The 25,656-nt window shown below is 49.1% G+C and overlaps 1 protein-coding gene across 1 annotated transcript in view; it reads right to left on the bottom strand.

Moving 5' to 3' along the window:
* Positions 1-2,920: 2,920 nt before the first annotated feature.
* Positions 2,921-25,656, bottom strand: part of FGF12 (fibroblast growth factor 12) — a 121,945-nt gene continuing 99,209 nt past the window's right edge. Inside the window, exons 4-5 of the mRNA XM_077826360.1 lie at positions 12,304-12,502; positions 2,921-3,039 (exon numbers count right to left, since the gene is read on the bottom strand). Coding sequence (XP_077682486.1) covers positions 2,921-3,039; positions 12,304-12,502 — 318 coding nt within the window. The remainder of the gene's footprint in view (positions 3,040-12,303; positions 12,503-25,656) is intronic.

The following is a 25,656-nucleotide window of genomic DNA, read 5'->3' as shown; positions in this document are numbered from 1 at the left end:
AAAAGTAAGCCATTGTCAGACCTGTGCTCCAGGAACTTGCCTGATTCAATTAGCCAAGATGATCAGGGACACAACTCCATGGTCTGGATGTCCCAGAACAGAAGCTGGAATTGACTGTCAGGCATAGGCTATGTGTGTCTGTGTGTGTGGGAGGTGTGCAGGGGTCATGTGCCCCCCCAGATTTGCTGCTTGGCTTGTACTGAGCATGCTCAGTAACACTGCTGAAGGTCGCTGCCCTCACTGCCCCATCAGCAGGCACGGGTTGGCTCTGGGATGGGTGACTCAATAATTGCCTGTCCTGGTCATTCTCTCTGAAGCACCTTGCACTGGCCATGGTCAGGGACAGGACACTGGGCTGACCAAGTGTGGCGTTCTTATCTTCATGGCGGTGGAGGTGGGCTAAGACACTGAACGGAGGTGTTGAGCAGCCTCCGCTCCCATTGACTTCACTGTTGTGCATGGGAAGTGAGAGTTTACGGCACCACACAGAACCTGGGCCTATGGTGGGGTGTGTGTCTGGGCTTTGTAAAGCAGAGGGACAGGCTTAGCAGCTGTGGGTGGGGTGCAAACAAAGGCTTGCAGAGAGTGGCAAAGCCCACTCCCCTGCCTGTGGGTGTCCTGCAGGGCTGAAGCCTGATTTATTTACTAAAGGGAAATTTATCTTCCACAGCAAATGCTCATTTGTTCTCACTAGCCATAGAAAGGACCAGCGTGAAGATTACACTTTGCATATCAACTCAATGCTTCTCCCCCTCCCCCATTGCCTGTCTCTGATTTCGTCACTTTTTCAATTACATTCGAAGCATCTATTCCCTCTGCCACTACTCTAGGGTTGCCAGGCATCTGGTTTTTGACCAGAATGCCCAGTTGAAAAGGGACTCTGGCGGCTCTAGTCAGCACTGCTGACCGGGCTGTTAAAAGGCTGGCCGGCGGGGTGGCAGGGCTCAGGCGGGCTCCCTACCTGTCCTGGCTCCTCACTGCTCCCAGAAGTGGCCGGCATGTCCGGCCCCTAGGCACAGGGGCGGACGGGGGCTCCATGAGAGGCCCCCGCCCTGAGCACCAGTTCCACAGCTCTCATTGGCCAGGAACCACGGCTAATAGGAGCTGCGGGGGCAGCGCCTGCAGCCGGGGGCAGTGTGAAGAGCCACCTGGCCGTACTTCCACCTATGGACCACAGGGACATGCCAGCTGCTTCCAGGAGCCACCTTAGGTTACCCCCCTCTCACACCCCAACCCCAGCCCTGAGCACCTTCCCACCCTCTAAACCCCTCATCCTCTGGCCCCACCCCAGAGCCCACACCCCCAGCTGGAGTCCTCATCCCCCTGCACCGCAACCCCCTGCCCCAGCCCGGAATCCCCTCCCACACGCTGAACCCCTCATTTCTGGCCCCACCCTGGAGCCCACACCCCCCAGCTGAAGCCCTCACCCTCGCCCCCAACCCCCTGCGTGAGCCCAGTGAAAGTGGGCGAGGGTGGGGGAGTGAGCAAGGGAGGGAGGGGCATGGAGTGAGCAGGGTTGGGGCGTTGGGGGGGGGCAGGGCAAGGGTGTTCAGTTTTCTGCAATCAGAAAGTTGGCTTGAGTTGGTAGGTGTGTGCCGCGCTGCCCCTTCCAATCTGCTACGCTCAGCCCCCTTTCCAATCTGCCAGGGAACTGGGACGGGCCTCTTGCAACTTACTGCTCAGGCAATGAGAATCCAGGGGAGACCCAACTCCCAGGGATTGTGTTGGACCCCCGATTGCTAATGCAGCTCTGCGGAGATTTCCAGGGCCTCACAGGGGGACCGTCGGCTTGGGACTTGAACATGGTCTGAGTGAAAAATACAGGGAGCATAAGAGTGGTTGCTGAGAGGTCAGCTAATTGGTAAGGAAAATGTTCTAGCATCCGCTCTCTCTCTCCCCACCTTCCCCACTCTCTGCCCCACTCCTCAGACACCCCTTTCTCTCGCCCATGTGCACGTACACCCCTCCTCTACTGAGCTCTTCCTCCTTTCTACTCAACAGCAGCTATCGCTGTAGCTTTATTTGCTCTCTTTTGATTACCCCTCATTTATTATTCGATGTTCTCACCCCTAATAAACTTAACCGTTTCCCCTTGTGGGACCTGAACACCTAGTTCTGAACCTGCTCTGGCACCTAATAATCGTAAAAAATGTTTGTATGGCGGAGGAAGGCATAAAGCTCTCTCTCCATCTTCAAACTTGCTCAAATACCAGTAGCAACAACAAATAACTACGTGCTGCGCTACTGGGACTGGCAAAGCCAATTGCACCGTCACTCGTTCATTGCTTGTGACTGTCAGAATCCTAATTCGGCTGGGCCATACTTTACTGATATTAGAGGACACAGAATCATAATCCATCCCTACCTTTTCTGCCCTGTGGAAACCGGGTCCAGCCGCTTGGGGAAAGGACTGGAATGATGCGGTTTTGTGTGTGAGAGCAAAGAATAACACAAAAGTACAGAGAAGTCAGTTTTTAGAACCTGGCTTGTTTTCAGCATATCATGTGCTAAGTTCAATTCTCCAAAAGCTTTTTTTATTTTTAAAGGTAACATCTTTATTAATTATTATTATTATTATGTATTAGTTAATAATTATTTATTATTACTATGCAGAGAAGAGATTTTTCCTTTTGATCAAAGAGCAAACAGTTTGCTTTTAAAATGTTAATGGAGTCCTGATTTAAAACATTTTTTCTTCTTTTTTTTTTTTTTTTTTTTTTTTGAAACGTTGCAACAGGCAAGATTTGGGAGTCGATTTCCTCGTCCTACACAAAGAAAGATTTTTGAGTTCAGAATCCTAGCCGCTACTGGTAGGTCCTGCCTTGCTCAGTTTATTGTCGTCTTAGTGTGGTTTCGCCGGGTGGGGAGGGTAGGTGAGTGGGAAGGGAAGAACTGGAAGAGAGGGAGAGGGGTGTGTCAGTTATGTTGAGTCCTGGTTAACAACTTTGCCTCCATTCATGGTTGGTGTCCCTGAACTTTTTCTTGAGCGTCCTTGTTTTTCTCCAATTTCGTGCAGCGATGGCTCTCTGTACATGCACACTGCAAACAGAAAGGGCAACAATTAGCTTTCACACTATCCCAGAGACAGAGTTCTTTGACCGTTTGCATTTGCTTATGTATTCCCGAACCTAGCCTCCTCGTCCCCCACCCCCTTTCCCGCCACACACATGCAGAAAAGCCTTAATATCCCAGTAATATATTCCGTTATTGTTCACGGTTCTCTGTCTGTGCTGGCAGTCAGACCCTTTGAAGTCTACGCCCTCCAAGAGGCACAAAGACAAGCGAAGGGTTTCGGGTCTCTCACAGATAAGGCTCTCTAGACTCCATGTTTTTTATGACATACAAATATATACACATATAAAATGAACATCCCGATTCACAACAGTGCACATTAGCTCACAATGCCAATATTAGCTAGCAGAAGATCAACGAGTTAGCCCATTCCCCAGTCCTTAATCTCTGACAAGAAACAATGAGACCCCCCCAAAACAACAAACATTTGCATCCGGGCCCACCTTGGAGGGAGTTCAACCTCCGGATCTGGATATTGTGCTTCCAACTGAAACCCCCTCCAGCCATGAACAGAGCAGTTCAGTCAGTATCTCTGCTATTTAACTCACTGCAGACCAGAATATGCCATGCCCTGAAGTGGCTGTGCAGCAAAGTAAGAAGGAGAAAGGATCCCCTCCCTTGTGTGGCCATGTAGGAGGTGTGAGCATCACAAGTCTGAGAGAAACACTTCCCCCATCAGAATCATAGAATCCTAGAATATCAGGGTTGGAAGGGACCTCAGGAGGTCATCTAGTCCCACCCCCTGCTCAAAGCAGGACCAATCCCCGACTAAATCATCCCAGCCGGGGCTTTTTTAAGCCTGACCTTAAAAACCTCTGAGGAAGGAGATTCCACCACCCCCCTAGGCAACGCATTCCAGGGCTTCACCACCCTCCTAGTGAAAAAGTTTTTCCTAATATCCAACCTAAAGCTCCCCCACTGCAACTTGAGACTATTGCTTCTTGTTCTGTCATTCCCCTGGGAGCAACCTGGTGGGGCGTGGAGAGAGCCATGGCTTTGTGCCGCTCCTTCCCCACATGTGGCAGTCAGCAGAGGGGGCTGGCCATGCAGGAAGGGGAGTTTAAGGCTTCCTATAAAAAGCTGTCCTATTACTCCTCCCTGCAGTGCAGCTGGAGAGACCAAGGAGGAACTGTCCCTCCCTGAGACACAGCACCAGCCCACACTCTGCCTGGGGTGATGCGCCTACATGCTGCCTCTTTCTAAGGATGTGTATGGCATGATCTAGCCCTGAGAAAGGCAGAAACAAACACAGAGTCAGTGCTGAACAAGGGTCTCAGGAGTTAGCCCCACGAGGCCAATCTTCAACAATTGCAAACACGGCATAGCTCTAACAGTCATCAAAACAGCGATGTTTCAAGGCCCAATATGCTGGGGATGAGAATGAGAGATGGGGTCAGCTTGCAAATCTCTCCCCCCCACCATCATTCTGGGGATGTTAGGCCTGATCCTGCCAGCCTTACACCTTTGCCTGTGTAAAGCAGGCGTGCAGTCTGTCCATCTCAAGTTGCTAGAGAATTGCCGTGGAAACGACTACAGACAGTGTAAAGCAGGGGAGAAGCAAGCCTGCAACGCTTCGGTTCTGGCTCATCATCAAGAACATAAACACAACATAAAACAAACTAATTCCATTCCAAAATAGCTGAATAAATGAAACCATTCTTCATCTATAGAAAGATGAATTCAGTCCTTATGTTTATAGCCTTTCCCTGATTTAGGAATAACTCCTGCCACTTAGGGCTAGATTGAAATGGCACTGTTACTTTGCCTTTTACTCCCATCTAGATGAACATTTATAGTGATGCATAACAATCCAGGGCAGAGATGAAGAGCAGTCAAGTGTGCACTAATGTAATTGATGTAGCATTGCAAACATGACCAATGAAAAATACTATTTTGACCATACAGCACTTTCCCTCCAAGCACTTTAAATACACACCATAACTAAGCCTCACTCAACGCCCCTTTGAGGTAGGTAAAATTATCAATAAAGCAAAGAGAATAAGGAACTTACCCAAGTTTGCGCATTGAGTCCGTGCCAGAACTAGGCATAAAATCCAGGCATTCTGCCCTGCCAGCCACTAGATGGCACTTTTTGTGACGGACACAAACTGTGCACGTCAACGTCATCACCATTACTGCCCACTAGCCCGTCTCTGCTGCTTCTCTTTTGCCTTGCACATCGCATCGTCATTTGCCTCCGCTCCAAGCACTCCCCTTGCGCCCCAATAGCGCTGGGCGCCCACATGGGCTAGGCGCTGAAGAATCAACGTTTGACCTGTGGGCTAGTTCCACAGCTTTGGCAGTCGTGTGAGTGTGAAATGGTGGAGGGCTGGATGGCAAAATTAGCCTCTCACACGTCCTGCTGTCCCTCACAATTCCCATCTCTACTAGCTTTGGAGCTGGGATCCCATTTACTCAGGCTGGCTGGGTTAACCCCAGGGACATGTTTTAGCCTGACAGCATGGTTCAGCTATCAGGCAAAGCAGGCTATCCATAGTGCAAACTGGTTCAGTCTTGTCAAACCTGAGACACAAGTAATGTTCTCTTGTGCACCACATACCCACACGGGAGTTTCCCTCCCTACCCGGAGCACCTTGTATGCACAAGTGAAGGGGAATGGTTACAGAACGACCCCACCCCACGGCACCTCGCTTTGCTGGCGTGCTAGCGAGGCACCCAAAGCTGTGGGGAAAATGGCGTCTCCGGGGATGGAAGCAAGAACAACAATCCTACGTAAATAACACGCTGTTATGGGCTAATTATGCCTCCCAGCGCTTCTTGATAAGCAACGAAGCCTGCACACAGCCCATAGGGGCACGCGATGGAGGTTCCGGGAACCCAGAAGTTTGGTTCACCGGATCTCAGATCAAGGGGGCTAATGCTGGGGGCCTGAGACTCCCCTTTCTCGCACCGCTGGAAATCAGGTGTCGCTCCACGCCAGGAGGTGGCGCTCCCAGTGTGGGGGGAGAAAGCTGGTGGTGCTGAGAGCACGGCCCAGGCCTGCATGGGCATGTCTGCCTTCCACGGGAGCGCGGTTCGCTGTTTGGAGCCATCCAGCTGACGCACGGTATCAGACGTAGCCAAAGATGGGGAAGGAATTAATGATCAAAGAGAGAGAGTGCAAGAATCGATTTATCCCACGGCATCGATCTCCTGCCTGGAAAGTGGATAACGATGCATAGAGAGAGAATAATGGCAGAAATAACTTAACTCTATAATGACCGACCAGAGCAAGTCCCCAACCATTCCCACTTCCCTGTTCCTCCCCCTTCTGCCAGATAAGCCCACATCCGCATTTCATTGTGCAGCATTGGCTGCTGGAGCTCAGAGCAGCACACGCCCCTTGGGAGCCTGATCCTGAGCATCTTCCCCCTCATGCCAATGTGAGCGGAGGATGATCAGCATCATGTAGATGCATCAAACTCCACGTCCTGACTCTGGTGGGTGCGGCGCAGCTCGGGAGGGAACAGTACTGGTCCCCTGGCTCTGCCCCAGTCCTGGCTGTCCCCCACCCATAGCATCACCACTCCACATGCAGAACTTGGCCTGGGAGCGTCACCCCCGAGACTTGGAAGGGGGGTCACTTGTATTAGTCAAGGCTCCATTGAAGAGATTTAATTGACTTAACACCAGATGTGGGAAGGGAGTCAGGTCATTATGCACCTTGGTTTTCTGCCTTAATTAATGCAAGAAAGGCTGGAAGGAAATCCCAGCTGATGTGAGTTGCAGACGGGCTGAGCTAGTTGCTGCCTGGCAGCTGAACACGCAGGATGCCGCCAGATGGAACCACAGCGTGTCCGAGGGTGACTCCGCACTTTTATTCCCAAACGCCAAGGAAACACAAGCTGAAAGTGATCCCTTTTCTTCCTTCGGGATCTAGCGCGAGGGTTTCAGTGCAGGCCCAGCGAAGCAAGCGTGGGAGAGACTCTGTGCAAAATCCTGCAATTCTAGGGCCCTGATGATACAAGAAAACAAGCTGTGTCTAGCAAAGGGTAATGAACAGGGTTTTAAATGCTGCTTCTTCTTGGCATATGTGCAATGTGCCTCAGGTGGCATGCGACCAGGATTCGTCACCGAATTTGGTCCGCTGGTTGGATCCTTAGCTTTCCGGCCTGGGCTGGGTAGTGACACGCAGTGTGACATGACTGTTGATCCATGCCCCCCAAAATGCTGCTCAGCACCGACTAGACACAAAGACAATGATCCGTGTTTACTGGGGCTGAACACGCTACATTTTCCTAGTGCAGACAGCACCTGGGAGTGAAATTCCCCCTTTCCACTTCACCGTGGCGACCGAGGGCTCTGATTTAGCAGAACTGGGGTAGTTCCACTATGGGGAAAGAGTTGGGGAAGACTCAGGGGCCTCTGTACGATGCCCCTTGCACCCCAGCCTGCCGGGAAGCTATGGGGGCAGGAAGGGAGGTGGTAGGATCAGGTGACCCACTGACCATTCTCCACCACAGAGGAGGTCTGGCTCAAGCCATGGTGCTTAACTGCAATGCCAAGCTGCAAAAGCAGGCCTGGGGCCTCTCAGCTGAGTGAAGGAAGATACCACCTTCCCCTTGGGCTGCACGCTGGTTCCAGGGTCAAGTGCTAGGAAAGGGGAAATGCGGGTACTTTGGAGAGCGAAGCAGGAAATATCCCTACGAAGGGGCAGAGTTGATATAAACAGCCAAATAATCCCACTGTAAGGGCCTGATCCAAAGCCAATGGCAGTGAATGGAAAGACTCCCACTGGCTTGGCAGCGGGGCAGAGGATAGGTTCAGTCCCTGCAGCTATAGACACTCAGATTGAAATGGCTTTAAAAGGTTGCACAGGGCCCAAGCCGTGATTCCACACATGACAACTGGCCTGGCTCAGGCCACAAGCTCACGTTTTAATGGCTCCTTGAGTTCAGGCCACAGCAACCAAAAATTGAAATATCAAAAGAGGTGTGCAGCGTGTGTGTTTGTATCCCACACTGGCATCTTGCCATACATTAACTAAGGATCCCCAAATACCCTTCAGGTTGTAGGACTTGAAAGCATTTTTGTAGAGTCACCATGCCTTAAAACTTGCTTTTTCTGTATAGAAAAGCCATTTTAAGACATTTTTGAGGTGTTTTGCATTTGTTAGCCTTCTGTCTTGTTGGCACTCGCACTGGATTCTGAATCCAGAAGCAACGGTTTCACCAGTTGAAGTAAAAGAACACATTTCCCTCGGCTGGTAGCTATTAGAGCACGGAGGCCTGGTTTTGGTGTTTCTGCAGTTCTTGTTTTAACTAAGCTGCTGTGTAGTTTTGTGCACACTGGTAAACTGCTGCCAAGTTTCACCTCAGAGGTGGCTGCCATTCAGTGGTGGGTGACGTGATTTCTGTAGATGTAGTTTGTGAAGCCTTTCTTCTCCAGCAGGCAAAAATCCTCCTCAACAGACACACCTCCCAGCACTAACCCTCATGGCCTTCATGGGGGTCACATTCCCAAAGGAAGAGGAAGGCTTGTTCAGTGGTTAAGGCACTAGCCTTGGTCTTGGAAGACCTGGCTTCCATTCCCAGCTCTGCCACAGACTTCCTGTGTGAACTTGGGTGTGTATCTTAATCTCTCTGTTCCTCAGTTCCCCCTCTGCAGAATAGGGATAATAGCCTTGCCCTGCGGTAGGGGCATTTTAAGGGGGCTGAGGCTGCACCTGAGCTAAAAAGGGTCAGAGGGAGGTCAGATCTAAGAGACACAGGTAGAAAGGGAACTGCAGAAGAGAAGTGGCTGGGAGGGAGGGTCTCCTACAGTGGTACCCGGCGAAGGGGGCTGGGGCTTTGGGAGAAGGCAAAAAGACCAGCCTTGGCCTTGCATTTCCTCCTGCTGCCCCGACAACAGAAAGAGACACACCTCCGGGGGGTGGGACGAGGGACAGGGGCTGTGCCCACCATCAGGCAGGGGTTAAGATTTGTTTTTTTGAACTCTGTGTTAATAAAGAAACTGGACCGCAAGCAGGGCTGCGATTGGATGAGCAGGACTGCGTGGAGTTTTGAAGAAGGAAAAGAGAGGCAGTGTTCTGGAGAGGTACCCCAGGCCACCGGGGGGTGCTCAGACAGTAGCCACCCTATTATGGCTGCACACAAAGGATCGGGGTGCTCTAGGGCTGGCTGAGCTGCAAACACATAGGAGTTGCAGTGGGGGAGGTTTAGATTGGATATTAGGAAAAACTTTTTCACTAAGAGGGTGGTGAAACACTGGAATGCGTTGCCTAGGGAGGTGGTGGAATCTCCTTCCTTGGAAGTTTTTAAGGTCAGGCTTGACAAAGCCCTGGCTGGGATGATTTAACTGGGAATTGGTCCTGCTTCGAGCAGGGGGTTGGACTAGATGTCCTTCAGGGGTCCCTTCCAACCCTGATATTCTATGATTCTAGGAGACGTGAACAGTCACACACACAGCCTTGGGGGGAAAGGTCCTATACAGGTCACCTCTTTCCATCCTCCAGGCCCGAGAGGGCCATCCAGGACCTTCACCCTGGCCGGTACGTTCCCGTGAAATATTCCGTGTCCGTCTCAGACTCATGGTGGGGGTGGCTGCTGGCATCAATGCTCTCACCATGGCTTGTGTTTCGCCTTAGCCCCGCTCGCAGAGCCTGGTGGATGGGGCAGAGCCGAGTCACGTGGAACGGAGCCAACTTCACTCCACCACCTCTGCCACCGACCACTCACCTTCGGCTTGGGAAGAGAGCCCTGCTCGAGCCGTGGCCCCAGCCAGCGGAAGGCTTTGGCAGGCTGCACGTGCCTTTGCTTGGGCCGCAGCCAGCTCTTGGATGCAGCTGGGGAAGGGAAGGGGTGGAGGACTCCTGACTGTGGCTGCCAGGTTCCCTGCTCGCTCTGGATGGCAGCGATGACTGACGCGCCCGTGGGCAGAGGGATGCAGGCGAGGGAAAGGAACGCCAGGGCTGCGCTGGGGTTTTGGAAACTGAAGCAGCATCAGCAGCATCTACTGTCAGGAGAATGCAGCCCTGAGTCAGGCCTCTCTGCCTCCCAGCCGTGTGGCTCGCAGGGAACAGGGTCCCAGTGACATCCGTCCACCATGCACCGACTGGGCCCCGCACGAAAACCCAAATGCATAGCAGCAAATGGGACCCCCCCCTCCGCACACAGCCAGGCAGCACCGAAATATCTGCCACAAGGGCAAACCCAGCTGCTGTAGGGGAAACCACTCCACGCCCAAACGAGTCCCACCCCAGCGACGCTGGGGACAGGGGCTGAGGAGGAGACAGACAAGAAAGTGGTGGGAGAAATGGTCAGAGGGAGGCCAGGTGAGATAAACAGGCTGGCTGCATACTCCAATGGTGACCATTGCGGGCTCCAGAGAGGGAGTCCCACAACTGGGCATCCTCAACTCAGAGCCAGTGCCTGGCAGCCACAGAGACTCAGGCCTAGGTTCTGCATGGTTTTCTGCTACTAATGACCTTGACGATGCAGCTGTGGGGGAAGGGGGTGCAGGGGAGTTCACACGTGGTCTGGAATTCATCTGTCTCAGCCACCTGCCCGAAGGGATTTCCTGCCATTCTCATGCCATTCATCTCCACTCTTCAGGGAGCCCAATCTTCTCCTCCGAGCAAAGGACAACGCGCTCTGGGAGCAGCACAGAAAAGCTGCAGGTCTGAAGCCATTTCAGCCCTCGCTCTGAGCCCCTGACAGCTCCAGAGTCAGCGCCTGGCCTCTGTTCTGCTACTTTTGTTAGCAGGAGAGAAAACACTTCCTAATTAAAGCCATCCATCCTAGGCAAACACCACAGCAGTGCCTCGGGCTGCCTGCACGCAGGCTACGCTGGTGTGACTTACACCAATTTAGTTAGATTGGCGCAGCGGTGTGTGCCGTCTCCTAGAAGGGTAAAGCTGGTTCTGTCAGTTCAGCTCGTGCAAGTAAATTTACCAACACAAGCTAAATGGCTGTAAGCCAGGTTTAAGCCAACGTACGTGTCCACACACACAGTGCCACTGGCCTAACTAAATCAGGGTAAAAATTGTATCTTTAGTTACACTGGTGGAATTCTGTGTTGACCAGCCCTCAGCATCTCTCTCTCTCTCTCTCTTATTTTCTTTCCTCCCTTTCCTTTTGCCCTGAAAAGAAGTTTGGTTCTGGATTTCAGCCACTCATGCTGAGCAGAGTATCAGCGTTTGTCAGGGGTTTGTCTGCACACAAGTTTGCATCAGCTATCAGTGCAAACCCTGCGTGGACACTCTTATGTCAGCTTTTTGTGGTTCAACTATAACCCATTGCTAACAGAGTTCAGCTAATCTGAAATAAGCATGCTTTAAACCAAAATAAGAGCACCCAAACAGCCTTGTGCACTGGCTGAATGAAACCAGGTTAAAACCCCACTTTTAGGGAGGCCGGTGTAACTCTGGGTGTATAGACGAGCCCTGGGAGCTGCGGAGGACTTGGAGAAGATGGAGAGAGCAATGCTGGCCCACTGAAATGTTCTCGTCTTAGGTAAATATTTCTGACACTGACAATACAGACCTAGGCCCCTCCCTCCTCCTTGAGGAATTCCTGTTGGGAACAAGACCGTTCACTTTTCGTCACCAGGAGGAAACTTCTGGGTTTGTTTCCAATGTAAAGTTAGTGCCTGTGAAGGGCACTAGGGTGAATAACCCTGGGGACCACAGGATGGGTGCATCAAGGCGAGCTGCCCATGTGCTGGCCTGATCACATGCCTTGCCCCTGGGGTGTCAGGACAGCCTCCAGGGGAGGGTGGGTAGTTCATTGTCTATGTCCCGGCTCTCTCGCCAGAGACACATTCTGCAAGGTGGACAGCTGGTGACTCGGAATTGGACTGAGATTCCCCCAGACTCTTGACAAAGGCTTCCAAGGAGCTATCAGAGATGGCAACACATTGTGGCCGTTTCAGACAAAGGTTGTATTTGAACTTATGACCTAGGTAAAAGGCTTGACCATCCCTGTACTATGCTCTTTACTCAGCCCGTACCCCCCGTTTGGTTGGGTTTTACAGCTCGTTCTCTAGTAACCCAACCTGCTGGCTCACGGTTTGGGACGCGCTGCGGAGCTCACAGCAAAGGCAGGCAGCCAGGCTCTGATATCGATGGTGCAGCATGTTTCAAATCTGAAGCTCTTACACCACTGTCCCTGCTGTAGGGTATAGTCCCCACTCCACTCTGCTGAACCATAGTACAGTCTACCTCCCTTCTACCCATTACCCCCTGGGGGCTCACATCTGCCCCAGGGGAGAGGGAGTGGGAACTGTCCATACCTTCAATGGGTTTGGGTACAAAATGTGACGAGGGTTTGGTTTTTTTCACCCGGTTCCCCTTCATAATTTGACCTTCTTTATTGAGCCCCAGGAACCAGGCTCGTCCAGACTCCTGCTGCCGGTACAGTGTGGAAGAATAAATAACGTAGTAGTTTTCAAAGACCGATTCCTTAAATTTGCACTCTGGTGTGAAAATATCCTGCAGGGAGAGAGAGAGAACACAAAGCAATGGAAGGAATTAATCACTAATCACTTAAACCAGGCATCACTGGAGATCATCAATGTTCTCTGTTATTACAGTCAGTTTAGTGAGAGAGAGAAATATACAGAGAGAGCAATAATATAGGGAGAGCAAGAATATGTAGCTCTAATCTCCTAAAATGGAAGGCTCTCTGGTTGATTGTAAACCAAACCCCTATGCTGTCAAGAGAGCTTGCAGTGGATGTGCTTTAAAAGTGCTCAGATATGGGCTAGCGTGCACAGATATGGGCCATTGCACATCCAAGCCTGGATCAGTGTGCGCAAGCAGCCATGGAGTGTGAAGGGACGGAGAATTTTAGAAGCCCTATGGCTGGGTGTTTCTGTAGGAACAATCTACAGTGTGTTTGATAACTGCCGTGTAAAAGGGGGGGCCGCAGCAGCATGGCTCTGTCACTCCTCTCCTGTTGTGGTTGCCTTTTCTGGGGCACAGCCCCTGCCTGGCCTCCCCAACAAGGTCTGCGAGCGTGTGGTTGCCAGCAGCAGAAACAGCGATCTCATTAGACAAATGCAGAGTCCACCTTCTGGCAAAAGGCAGCTGTGAAAGGAAGGTGTGCAAGGGATGATAAGAGATGCGGGTTTAAGCCACAAATTGCATTTTATCTATTAAAAAGTGGGGCAATAAGGAGGTGAGGGCACAAAGCCTGGAAACGTTTGAATAAGAAAAAAAAACAGGTAGATGAAAATTTGTTTTAAAGTGTAACCACGAGCCCAGTTTCAACAGGGCTGGGCTCATTCCTGACCAACAAGTGAAAATGACCAGGAAGAGACAGCATTTGATCCCTGCTCCTGCGACAGCCCCTCCAAACCCGCAAGCTACGCTGCCAACATGCCCTCTACACACCACAGTTCAATGGGAGCCTTTTGAGCTTTCAGTACCACTCCGGGTTATAGCACTGATCCCCAAGTGTTTTGGGGGGGTTATATAAACTATTGCTGGTATGGCAATAAATCTGATGTGCAACAGACCTGCATGGGCCGTCAGCCTTGAAGCCAGAGAAGATAAAGTGCAGGAGAAAATGTCCAGTTCCTGGCTGCATGCAGTGAAGTCGACACCAATCATTAGCACTGCCCAGACTGAAACCCAAAAAAACCAACTCAAATGAATGGGTTGTTTGGCCATGTCCGATGGCATCTCTCTGGTTTCCTTGAAAATCAGCATTTCCGAGGGTGAGAGGAGGGGATGCAATGGCCTTTCCCAGTCCTTTAGAAAGGTATACGAGGCAGTTTGCCAGTTATCAGTGTTTCAGGCGATCTCCCGATATCGGTTCTCTGCAGTCACTGCCGTGAGGGGCAGTCACAAACACCCAGCCATTGTCCCGTCTTGGAGTACACAGCTTATGTGGGGTGGAGACATAGGCCTCTTACACTGGTGCTTTTCCCCTCAACTCCGCAGTGTCCTAGTCTGTGCTCTGAGATCTGTGAGAGTTGAGGGCTGGGCCACACACACTAACAAAGAAGAGAGACATTCTACTTCCCCAGTGCTCACCCCCCTAAGATCTCAAAGTCCCTTACCACGGCGGGGAAGCATTATTATCCCCTGAAACTCCTGTCATGGTCTGCCTCAATCTTTGTGGTCTCACAGTTAGACTGGGAGTGAGGGTACCAGGGTTTAGTCCAGATGTCACCTTGGAGAAATCATTTGCTACGTGACATTGGGCAAATCATTTCCCCACTGCGTGCCTCAGTTTCACCATCTAAAAATTGGGATACAGGGCTCCTCTCCCTTTATAGGCTTATGGCTCGGTTTGTAGTCAGCAATGCTTAGACACCAAGGGGCCAGACTCTTAGCAATACCAGAGATCAAATAGATAGGTTGTATTTAGATAACGCAATTATTATTATTATTTATTTCTATTGTGGTAGCCACTGGAGGTCAGGGCCTCATGGTGCTAAGTACAGTACAAACATAGAACAGAAATGGCCCTGGCCCTAAGGAACTTATAACCTAAATCACAGTGGATTTGTCCCTTGCATTCACACGCTGATAAAATAAACCGTTCTTCTCTAAAAGCAAAACATTTAAAAAATGTAAAGGAAGGTTGTAAGGCAGCCAAATAACCCTGCAGGAATCGCAACATGGAATTCCATATTTATTCTCTTTCACTGATTCCTTACAAAATGGGCTCAGTTTCTGTTAAAAAACAAAGAGGTTTCACTCCATCTGCCACTTCTGCCAGCGCATCCTGGGATCTTGAAATCAGCTGGGCTCTTTCTACCTCAGAGGTTGTCACTAGCAATAAAGATTCTGCACCTGGAATTTAGCTGATGCCTTTGTTGACAGTAAATAAGGCAGCCCAACATCCAGCTCATCTCCCCAAAAGGCACTGGCTCTGCAAGGGTAAGAACACAACCCTTTGCTTTAGGCTGCTCAGTGAGCAAATCTGACTTGAAGATGCAAAGGATGTAGATATGTTGGGGGAAGGGGTCCATTTTTACAGTTACTTTTCCAGTTATTGACCACGTGTGGGACCAGAGTCTGAAGTCACTCACACCTATGACTAAACACCTAAATCTGGAATAACTCCAGGTGCAACTGATATCAAAGACTCCTCTGGGAGGAACGGAAAGTGATCATAAAATGTAGAGAGTGTTTTTGGTATCCCCCTGTCACTACCACATGTAACAACAAATGGGATTTAAGTCACTTTTCCAAGCATGGCAGCGTGTCCTGTCAGGGACAGACAGACAGATAATCAGTGTCTTCTGCTTGATGGTGGTGGTAAATGTCACACCCTTGAGTGTTTGAAAAGCACATTTATGTTATGGCATAATGTTTCTGGTGGGGTCATTAGCTGATATCTTTGAGGATGCTGATAAGAGGTGATTGAAGCTGTCCACCCTACTTGTTCAATAGATGTCCTAACAAACTTGACACAGGCGGGTTATTTCATCTCAACTCTGGGAGTAGTCTATGATGTGTATTACTTTTAGCTGCTAATTTTACTAATACTCTTGAGTGCTACAAAGCAGGGGAAGGCTATTAAGATAATACCAGCAGATCCTCTACCAGCTTTACTGGCAAAGTTAATTATATTAACTCAAGCAAGGAACTGTTGTTTCACTTATCTCAGTCTGACTAGAGCTGCAAAGAAAGGGAATAACCGCAGATGTACTTAAATGGTTTCACACTAATAGGCTACAGAGTAACAGCCGTGTTAGTCTGTATTCACAAAAAGAAAAGGAGTACTTGCGGCACCTTAGAGACTAACAAATTTATTTGAGCATGCTCGGGGGTCGCATAACTAGTTAGCATGCCAGAGTCTCGTTCGGGGCAGGGGCAGCGTGCAGAGCCCCCTGGCTGCCCCTATGTGTAGGAGCTGGAGGGGGGACATGCTGCTGCTTCTGGGAGCCATGCAGAGAATGACACACATGGAGTGGGGCAAGCCCTGGAGCCTGCTCCCCAGAGCCCGCTCCCGGCAGGAGCTTGAGGGTCAGATTAAAATGTCTGAAGGGCCAGATGTGGCCCCCGGGCTGTAGTTTGCCCACCCCTACAGTAGAAGCTCCTACACGAAGCCTCAGAGGTCCCAGGTTCCATCCCAACAGTCGTCAGTTTTATTCTTGCATTCGGTACAGCCATTTACACCCCTTCAAAATGGGAAGTAAACACTCCTGAGTCAGCGGCTTACATCCCTTATGTTCAGGTGACAACAACAATACACGGAGCAAGGTGGGGACGAGTCCGGGAGGGAGGGTTCAGCTTTCGTCTTCTGACTCTTGGGGTGTTTTTTATTCACGAATTCATTCCCTGCCGTGACTCCACGGACTCCCACAACCCATTCACACTGGCCCCCGAACCGTCAGCACATCTTAAAGATTACACCTGGTTAACAAAAAATAGAGTTTGTTGAACCATTTCTGGGGACAAAAACCAGCTTTTCAAGAAAAATAAATATTTTTGCAAAAAGATTTTAAGGGGGTGAAATTTTGCAGATTTTTTGGGGGAGGGGGAAGGACACAAACAGTCAAAAAAAGTTTGGTGAAATGTTTTTGGTTTTTGAACAGTGAAATTTCTTACTGAAAACCATTTGCAAAACCTGAATTCTTTGCAGCTTGTGATTTCGATAATAAAACCAAAAACAGTTCAAGGAATTTTTTTAAATTGAAATTTATGAAGTTTTCCCATGAAAAATATCTCGCGCTGTCTGACTAGCTCTACGACTGATTTTCCGGTCTCAGCCCACTTGGGCGGGATTAGAACCTGAGACCTAAGAGTGCAAAGTTCTGTATCACAGTCCAATTCCCCTAGGACGGTGGTCCTCCAACTTATTTGATCGCCTCTCCTTCTGGTATCTGGAGTAGTTTAGGGGGCCCGACCCCCCACCACACAACTACATATACGGATATACATGGGGGCGGTGCTGCACTCGAATCAGTTTCGGCTTCTTTGTTTTTCACTTGAGGTTTTTTTTTTCCCTGCCAACGATCCACGGTAATAAGAGCAAAAGCAAAACTGCGATTGTGATCCATGCTTAAAATTAAAAGTGCACACGGCGTTGTAGCAAACGGGTTAACGTACAGATGGCAACGACTTTGTGTAATGCTATGCAAGCTTAACAGAAATCTGTCAAAATGCCCAGCGTTATTTAAAGTCAGATGCCCAGCGCCATCGGAGGACCTGATACTTTTGGAGGAATCAGCTTGCTAGTAATTCATTGCTGTGGGTAAAATGGGGGCAGTACGTTTTTTTCCCTAAAGCTTCCCTCACCTCCCCCCCAGAACACATTCCGCTCCCCCCAGTTTGAGAACCTCTGCCCTAGGAGAACTGCAAACTCCACTAAAAAAGAGCGCGTAGATTTGCCATTTAAAAAATAAATTTTGATCTGATTTGTGCTAACTCTATTTGCTTTGAGAAATGCCTATCTGCAGGGCCACCCAGATGTTTGTGGAAGTTTAGATTAGGGCGACGGCTCGATCTCTAGTCCGTTGAGGCACGCACACTCACCGAAAACAACACAGGAATCTGTCTGGGCCGCTTGCACTCTCCCAGGGATTAGCTACATTTCGGTTAACCGCCGCCTGCCTGGGCAGCGATGACATTGCCCCCTGAGAAATGACTATAACGCTCTGTGAATGAGCAGCGCGGCTGGGCTGCACGGGGACTGCAGAGGGACTCAGCCGTATGCATGGCAGCTCCGGAACCGCTGGGAAGCAGCATCTGGGAAGGCACCACAACCCCTTGTGCTTCGACACGATCACAGAAGGGAAGCGCTGTGGGGCTGAGCGGCTGCAGTCTAACCACTGAGCGATCCTTCCGCATGGAGAGCATAATGGCAGGGCGAAGCAGGTGTCACACTCCAACAGCGCCGGCATAACAGTGCCACAACGTCGGACAGCGGGGGCTGCTGCTTACAGCACAAATGCAGCGTTACCCCGACCCTGCAAGGCCCCGAGTGCCCTTGACTCTCCGGGCTTCGCAGGAGGCAGTCAGGACCGGTATTCGGCATGCTGTGTTCACCTGAACTGAAGTCTGGGGCAGGAGGCCTCTTAAGGAGTTTTGCTAAATTGCTCTTCCTTTTCCTTCCCTTCATTCATCAGTAATGAACTTGGAGCAGACACATTCACTGATGGCTTAGCTGCAGAGGCTCTCCGTTTGGGCTAATCCTGGCCGGTGCAGAGCCAGCCGCAATGCCACTCACAGTAGCAGGAACAACAGCAGGGTGCCCAATGCAATGCCCACTCACAACAATGGGTGTCTTTCCATGGATTTTGCTGGCTGTTGGATCCAGCCCCAGATGATCAGAACCTCTCAGGATCAAGCTCCCATTCCCAATATTTCTGAAATCACCGAATAGAGAGAGATCTTTTTGTAATAAAGTTCTCCCTGCGATGTACATGGAAAGGAGAAACAAATGGCTTCGTGAAATCAGTCGCTGAAATTAGCATCAGTAAAAGAACGCAGCCATTCTGCGAGTAATATATGGCATTGTTTAGGGAGGGATCTGAATTATGTGCACTGAAATAGCTCAATAATTTAATGCTGGAATAATGTTTTTGCTTTGTTCAGAGTATTTATGGGCTTCTCTTTACTTATGGAACAAGACTTGGGCCAGATCCTCAGCGGGTGTCAATCAGCAAAGCTGCACTGCAGTCAGTGGCAGGAGGACGATTTATACCAGCTCAGAATGTAGTTCACATGTTTTATACTTTTGTTAAATACTGAGTCTTTCCCACGTGTATTCATCTGAAGTAACGGCTAGGAATCCTAGTAAACATCTTCATTTTTAGCATTGTCTACTCTCACAAGAGCTGCATTTTGCTGAGCTTAAGGAGGTGGCACTAGACATTATGGAAGGACCTTTGCCATGTTTCCATAAACACTTCTCCACCCAAAAAGAAAGGTTGGATTTGCAGGACGGTCTTTATTTCACAGGGATTTTTCTCCAGTTACAGACCATGTCAAGTCTCCCACTGACTTCCATGAAAGCCATGCTAAATGTTGACCAGGCTGAGTACATAGATAGCATTAATATCATTTAACGTCATCATAATGTGCATACAGACTTGGTTCCCACCCAAAAGGATGGGTAATTTACGGTTTGGTCCTGCATACCCTGATGAAGGGAAATGGATCTTTACTCATGCAAGTAGGTCTTGCTCACATGAGTAATCCCATTCAGGAAAACTGGGGTAGTCCCATGGAGAATTATGCCAGACAAGTACCCCCACTGACTTCAATGACTTGACCACTCCCACTGACTTCCATAGGACTCCACGCCTGGGCAAGAATCATAGAATCATAGAAGATGAGGGTTGGAAGAGACCTCAGGAGATCATCTAGTCCAACCCCCTGCTCAAAGCAGGACCAACCTCAACTAAATCATCCCAGCCAGGGCTTTGTCAAGCCAGGCCTTAAAACCCTCTAAGGATGCAGATTCCACCACGTCCCTAGGGAACCCATTCCAGTGCTTCACCACCCTCCTAGTGAAATAATGTTTCCTAATATCCAACCGAGACCTCCCCCACTGCAATTTGAGACCATTGCTCCTTGTTCTGTCATCTGCCACTACTGAGAACAGCTGAGCTCCATCCTCTTTGGAACCCCCCTTCAAGTAGTTGAAGGCTGCTATCAAATCCCCCTCACTCTTCTCTTCTGCAGACTTCCTCAGCCTCTCCTCAAAAATTATGTTCCCCAGCCCCCTGATCACTTCCGTTGCCCTCCGCTGGACTCTCTCGAATTTGTCCACATCCTTTCTGTAGTGGGGGGCCCAGATGTGGCCTCACAGTGCCAAATAGAGGGGAATAATCATTTCCCTCAATCTGCTGGCAACGCTCCTACTAATACAGCCCAATATGCCATTGGCCTTCTTGGCAACGAGGGCACACTGCTGACTCATATCCAGCTTCTCGTCCACTGTAATTCCCAGGTCCTTTTCTACAGAACTGCTGCTTAGCCAGTCGGTCCCCAGCCTGTAGCGGTGCATGGGATTCTTCCGTCCTAAGTGCAGGACTCTGCAGTTGTCCTTGATGAACTGCATCAGATTTATTTTGGCCCAATCATCCAATTTGTCTTGGTCACTCTGGACCCTATTCCTATCCTCCAGCTTATCTACCTCTCCCCCCAGCTTAGTGAAATCTGTGAACTTGCTGAGGGTGCAATCCATCCTATCATCCAGATCATTAATGAAGATGTTGAACAAAACCAGCCCCCGGACCGACCCCTGGGGCACTCCGTTTGATACCGGTTGCCAACTAGACATGGAGCCATTGATCACTACCCATTGAGCCTGACGATCTAGCCAGCTTTCTATCCACCTTATCGTCCATTCATCCAATCCATACTTCTTTAACTTGCTGGCAAGAATACTGTGGGAGAGCACATCGAAAGCTTTGCTAAAGTCAAGATATATCACATCCACCGCTTTCCCCATATCCACAGAGCCAGTTGTCTCATCACAGAAGGCAATCAGATTGGTCAGGCATGACTTGCCATTGGTGAATCCATGTTGACTGTTCCTGATCACCTTCCTCTTCTCCAAGAACTCATCTGAGTTTTCAGGAGCCAGGATCTTTCGATACCAGAGCATCTTACTAATGGATCTTGCTTCTAACTTCTGACCTGACCATTGTCACTAATACTGTCATCATGTGCATTTTTTAAATTGCTTGACGAAGAAAAAGAGCCCAAACCTGCCTGATCAGCGCTGACCTCAGAGGGGCTGTACGTGTTACAATCCTGACACGCACGTAGCCTCCAGTTTAACAAAAGCAGACACAAAGGCTGCATGCTTTAACTCCTCTCCTGCAGCCGAACTGCTCACTTCCATGCTTCCATGGCCAGCAATGGCTGATCGTGCACGCACCCAGGCACGCACCCAGGCACGCACCCAGGGGTAAGTTAAAGGCGGGCGAACAGGCCCGGGGAGCTAACAGACTGTGGGATTTGAGACTGACAGCAGAGTGGCTTTACGTATGGCATTAGTTCTGAGCTGACAGCATAGCCAGCAATCTGGCGGCAAACACACTAGCCCAGAGAGTTTGCAAATGAAATATTTGATCCTTTGCTTCCTTTCCCACTAAAGATGGCCCAAAATTAAGATCCAGGATCAGGTCCAGATTTTGTCTCCGAGAGCCCCAAAACTCAGAGTATGTTTGGATTTAAGGGGCTGGTTTGTCCCCTTTATGCAACATAAACTTGGGATTCAAATAAAAGTCCAGATTTTAATCCCTCTAGGTGGTTGGAAGACATTAAGAACTGGAGCTCTGGTCTCATTCTAACTTAACTTCCCTACAGAATTCAATGCTATGCTTTAAGAAAGCAATTGCCTCTCAGGAAATGAGAAATCTAACAATGCAACCACCACAACCGCTTCAATGATCATTTGGGCATGGGCAGATTCCAGCACAGATTCTGGTTTTCAATTCCTTATCTGAGAATCCTAACACATCCCTTGCCTCTGCTGCATTCTGGTTATCTGACCAAGTGTCTGAAATAGGTAACGATGCTATAAACAGCTCTTACTCTGAAGGACTAGCCGGAAACTCCTCTCTGCACTCAGAGCCATTGATTACCAGGCTGCGGCAGGAGGGGAAAACAAGATGCAGTTGTGTGACGGTTAAAATGGAGATTCTTAAATCAGGGGAAACAGAAAGTTACCTCCCAGCCTGCAATGGACACCGAGGAAATGTAATCATGCAGAAACCCTAAAAATGAGGTGAGAGCAGATTATTTTATTTTGTAATCTCTGTGGCTCAGGGACTTCCTAGTCTGTTCAGTGCTAAGCACAGGGGGCCACCGACCCAGCCTGGGACTTCTTGGCACTGCTCCGATATAGATATCAATAAATAACCGTTCATAGAACCTGGCATTCACAATAGTATTGACATTGCTGTATTGCCCTAGAGGCTGCAACTGAGATTCAGGCCCCATTGCACAGGGTGCTGGATGTACACATAGAAAGAGATGGTCCCGGCCCCAAAGAATGTGCATTATAAACAGGCCGGCTGTCACAGTGGAGGGACAAAGGGACTGCTCATTTCCCTATTTTACAGGCAGGAAATCTGAGCACAGAGAAATGAAGTGACTTGCCTAAGACTGTGGCAGAGGTGTGCACTGAACCCAGACCTCCAGCATCTTAGACTAGCCTCTTAGTCACAAGGCTACGCTTCCCCCCTTAAATGTAGTTGTAAATTTACACTGATAACTCAGAGGGCGTTCTAGCTCTCCAGGAGATGGATTTACCGTTGTGACCGCTGTGTAAGACATCCCTCAAGAAGGCCCTGATCCACTTCTCGCTGAACACAGTGGCAACGCTCTGACTTATTCAGCTGTTACAACCCTATCCTGGCCATGCTGTCACACAGCGTGACGAAGTTTCACTGGCCCTGAAAGTGATTTCAGTTCCTTCCTCTCCCACAAACACCACGCACAGGTCAGAGGGACACCCCAATGAAATTAGGCTAGCCCCCAAAATATCATGATGGGCACCATCTGTGCCCAACGAGAGGTAGGAATAGCATGTAGACAACATGTGTTCATCTTTGCTTCCGGAGATACAGTCACATCGAGCTGGCAAGAAGGAGGGTGAGGACTTGCACACAGTTTTCGGTGTAGTCTAACTTTTGAAGCAACATGTCACCTGGGCAGAAGAGAACAGTACCTGCCCAGGAGCTCAAGAGGCCTATTACAGCCATAAGCGCCTGATGTACCGAGATAGCCGCTTTGCTTTGACTCTTAAATTCAAACTGTAGGGTTTAGTGGAGACAAACCATCACTGACACACTCTCTATCTCTTCTAGCGCTGAAAAGATCTCCCTTGCCTTAATCCCAATTTCAAAGCTGTCATGGCCAGGGCTGGATATCCAATTTCCTTGCTGCTAAAACTTTCATCCTGAAATACACGGTCCTAGATCATTAATGTTTTGACAATTCACTGACAGACTGGCCACAGCTGACCAGTTAGCTGCAGGCCTTTCGGTCCAAAGCATCAGGCAAGGCCAGGTGGTGCTTGTATTGGACAGCCAAGGTCTTAGAAGCAAAAAAGAAATGTTACAAAGCCTGACAGCCGACAGGCTTTGGGTTTTTCCCCTCCCTTTGGCGTGCTTCTCTGCACAGCTGCTGCAGCATCCAACAGGAGAGAAAGGAAAGGCTGGTTTAATTCTGTACTTTCTAAATTAAAATGCAGACTGGATAGCCAATCGGAAGGCCAAAGTGAAACCAGTCAGTATCTATGCCACAGGGTGCAGAGACCTTCATGGCCAATGGGGTCTTGTGGTTCAGGCACTTAAAAGAGTTGGGTTTAGTTCCTGGCTCTATCCCGGACTTGCTGTGTGACCCTGAGCAAGACGGTCTGGACCCAGAGTTTCAAATGGAATCCCGTATTGGGATTTTCTGGAGTTCTTACTGCATACGAACAACCCCTGTATGAGAACTGTGTGCTGAGGAAAGATCAGATATTTAATGTGATGAACGGCTCCTCCCCAGTGGCAGATGTTTTTAGGGGGGGAGAATGTGGTTTTCTGGAATAGCAGAGACGTCCTCATTCCTTTGGGTTGCTTCTGGGGATTTCTATCTCCACGTTAGTGGGCAGCTGCTTTTTCTCTGAGGGTTCCCCATCCAAGTATGATCACACCTGACCCTGCTTAGTTTGTGAGACCTGACAAAACCCACAGCCTAAGGCTGCAGGCTTGACTCTATTCATTATTAGCTTCGATGTGTACGTGATGTGAAACTGCCTTAGCCTTCCCTGCTTACAGCACAATTTCCCCGTGACTTAGCACACATGGACACTGAATATACACAAGGGCATATTGCATAGACCCACATCTTCCTGCAGCACATCTCAGACAGTTCTAGTGTATGACATCAAACGACCCATGCTGGCTGGGTCTCGGCTTGTCAGGAAGCAGGCAGATGGAACCTGCTGGGTGAATCAAAGCATTTTGCAATAGTGGCAATGTTGGGATTTTTCACTCTATTGCACACCTTCCAAGAGAATTCAGATTAGCTTTGGCATCTGATCCTGACCAGAGGCTAACTAATGACTGCAATTTCCAATACAAGATAAAATAGTCACTCTGGAGATAGAGTAAAATAACATAGTAACTCTACTTGTCATGATGCACAATCAAGCATTCCTGCATTACTGATATTCAGAAAAGTATGGGCAAGTATCTTTAAATGATGTGACCCAAAATACATCAAGCAAAGGAATCCAAAGTTAAGGACTGATTCCTCCTATTGCAGCAGTTAAAAAACTTAATGGCACCATGCCTCCCTTCTGACAACAAAAATTACTACCCAACCCCATGGGGTCATGACCCACAGTTTGAGAACCGCAGTCCTATTGGAATCTATTTATTGCAGCACGTACCACGTAGTACATAAACCTGCCCTCTTTCATTAGAAGATACTTGCCATACAATCAAATGTTGTGTGTGTGCCTTCTATTTGATTTTAGTTTACCCAGGTATGTGAGCTAGTTCACTCATGGGACCAGACTGTAACAGAGCTGACATGGGATGTTTCTGAAATATTGAATCTTCTTATAGTGGTCTTGAAATATAGATGACACAGATCATGTGATTGAGCAGACATCTGAAGGCCAAACTATGTTGTCAGGTGCACATGTATGGCTCCTGTTAACTTAAATGCAGCAAAATCCTCATTTTCTAACCCAAAGGGATCTGTGGTGCGGTGTATACGCCAGATGGGCCCCAAGTAAGATTCAGGATCCAAACATGTTGGAAAAATATGGATCCGGATCAAAAGTTTGCAGCTTGGGTCTATGTACAGCTCAGGCCCAATTCTCATCTCACATAGTTTTTACATTAGAGTTACTCTTGATTTACACTGGGGTTAATTGAGATTAGGCGCAGTCTCGTTACCTCTCGGCCATCATAGTGCAGTTTAGTCGTTTGCAGTCTGAGAAGCACCACGGTCACCATGAATTTAGAAACATTCACCCCCATGACAGGTACCAACATGAACCACAAGAAACAGCTTTATTTAACAAACGGTCAGCTGCTGAGTCTATTTGAATCTCAGAACGTTGCTTGGAGACAAGCCGGGAGTGGATCATGCTTCCCTGTCAGGGCCGTATGGGCATGGAAATACAAGCAAAACCAAACACATGCAAAGGGAGGCATGTCTCCAGAGAAGGTTTGTGTTGCTGCCTGCTCTCGTTTCTGCTCGTCCACAATCGAAATAAAACAGCAAGAACAGAAACCCATTTGCTCACGACATCACAATCCCTCCTAATTATCCATAACGTTTAATAGCAGAAGTGATCTTCTAATACCTCTGGATCACTACCACATCCTGAGGGTAGGATGCTGAATCCTGATTTGAGCCTGTCCAGGGCACCAAGAGAAGTCAGCAGGACCCACTAAGAATTTCTAAGCGAGTCAGGCTGTATTTCTTTAGCGGAACGAACGGTGGTTTATGATTGTTCCTGTTAACATTGAAGCTATCACCCTCATTACTAGGGAAGGAGAGTAAAAAACTAGAATCCTTCTGTAAATAGTATTTCTTGGTGTTTGAAGAAAGAGAGGACCATGTAACTGTGAGCATCTTACTGCAGTCTTTAAATCAAGATAAAAACATGCTGTAAGTCAAACAGAAGTTATGGGTTTGATACAGGAATTACTTAGGGT

This window comes from Eretmochelys imbricata, chromosome 9 (genome assembly GCF_965152235.1).
Source record: "Eretmochelys imbricata isolate rEreImb1 chromosome 9, rEreImb1.hap1, whole genome shotgun sequence".
Taxonomy (NCBI): domain Eukaryota; kingdom Metazoa; phylum Chordata; order Testudines; family Cheloniidae; genus Eretmochelys; species Eretmochelys imbricata.
Note: the sequence above shows the minus strand (reverse complement) of the source record. Positions and strands in the feature narration are given on the sequence as shown.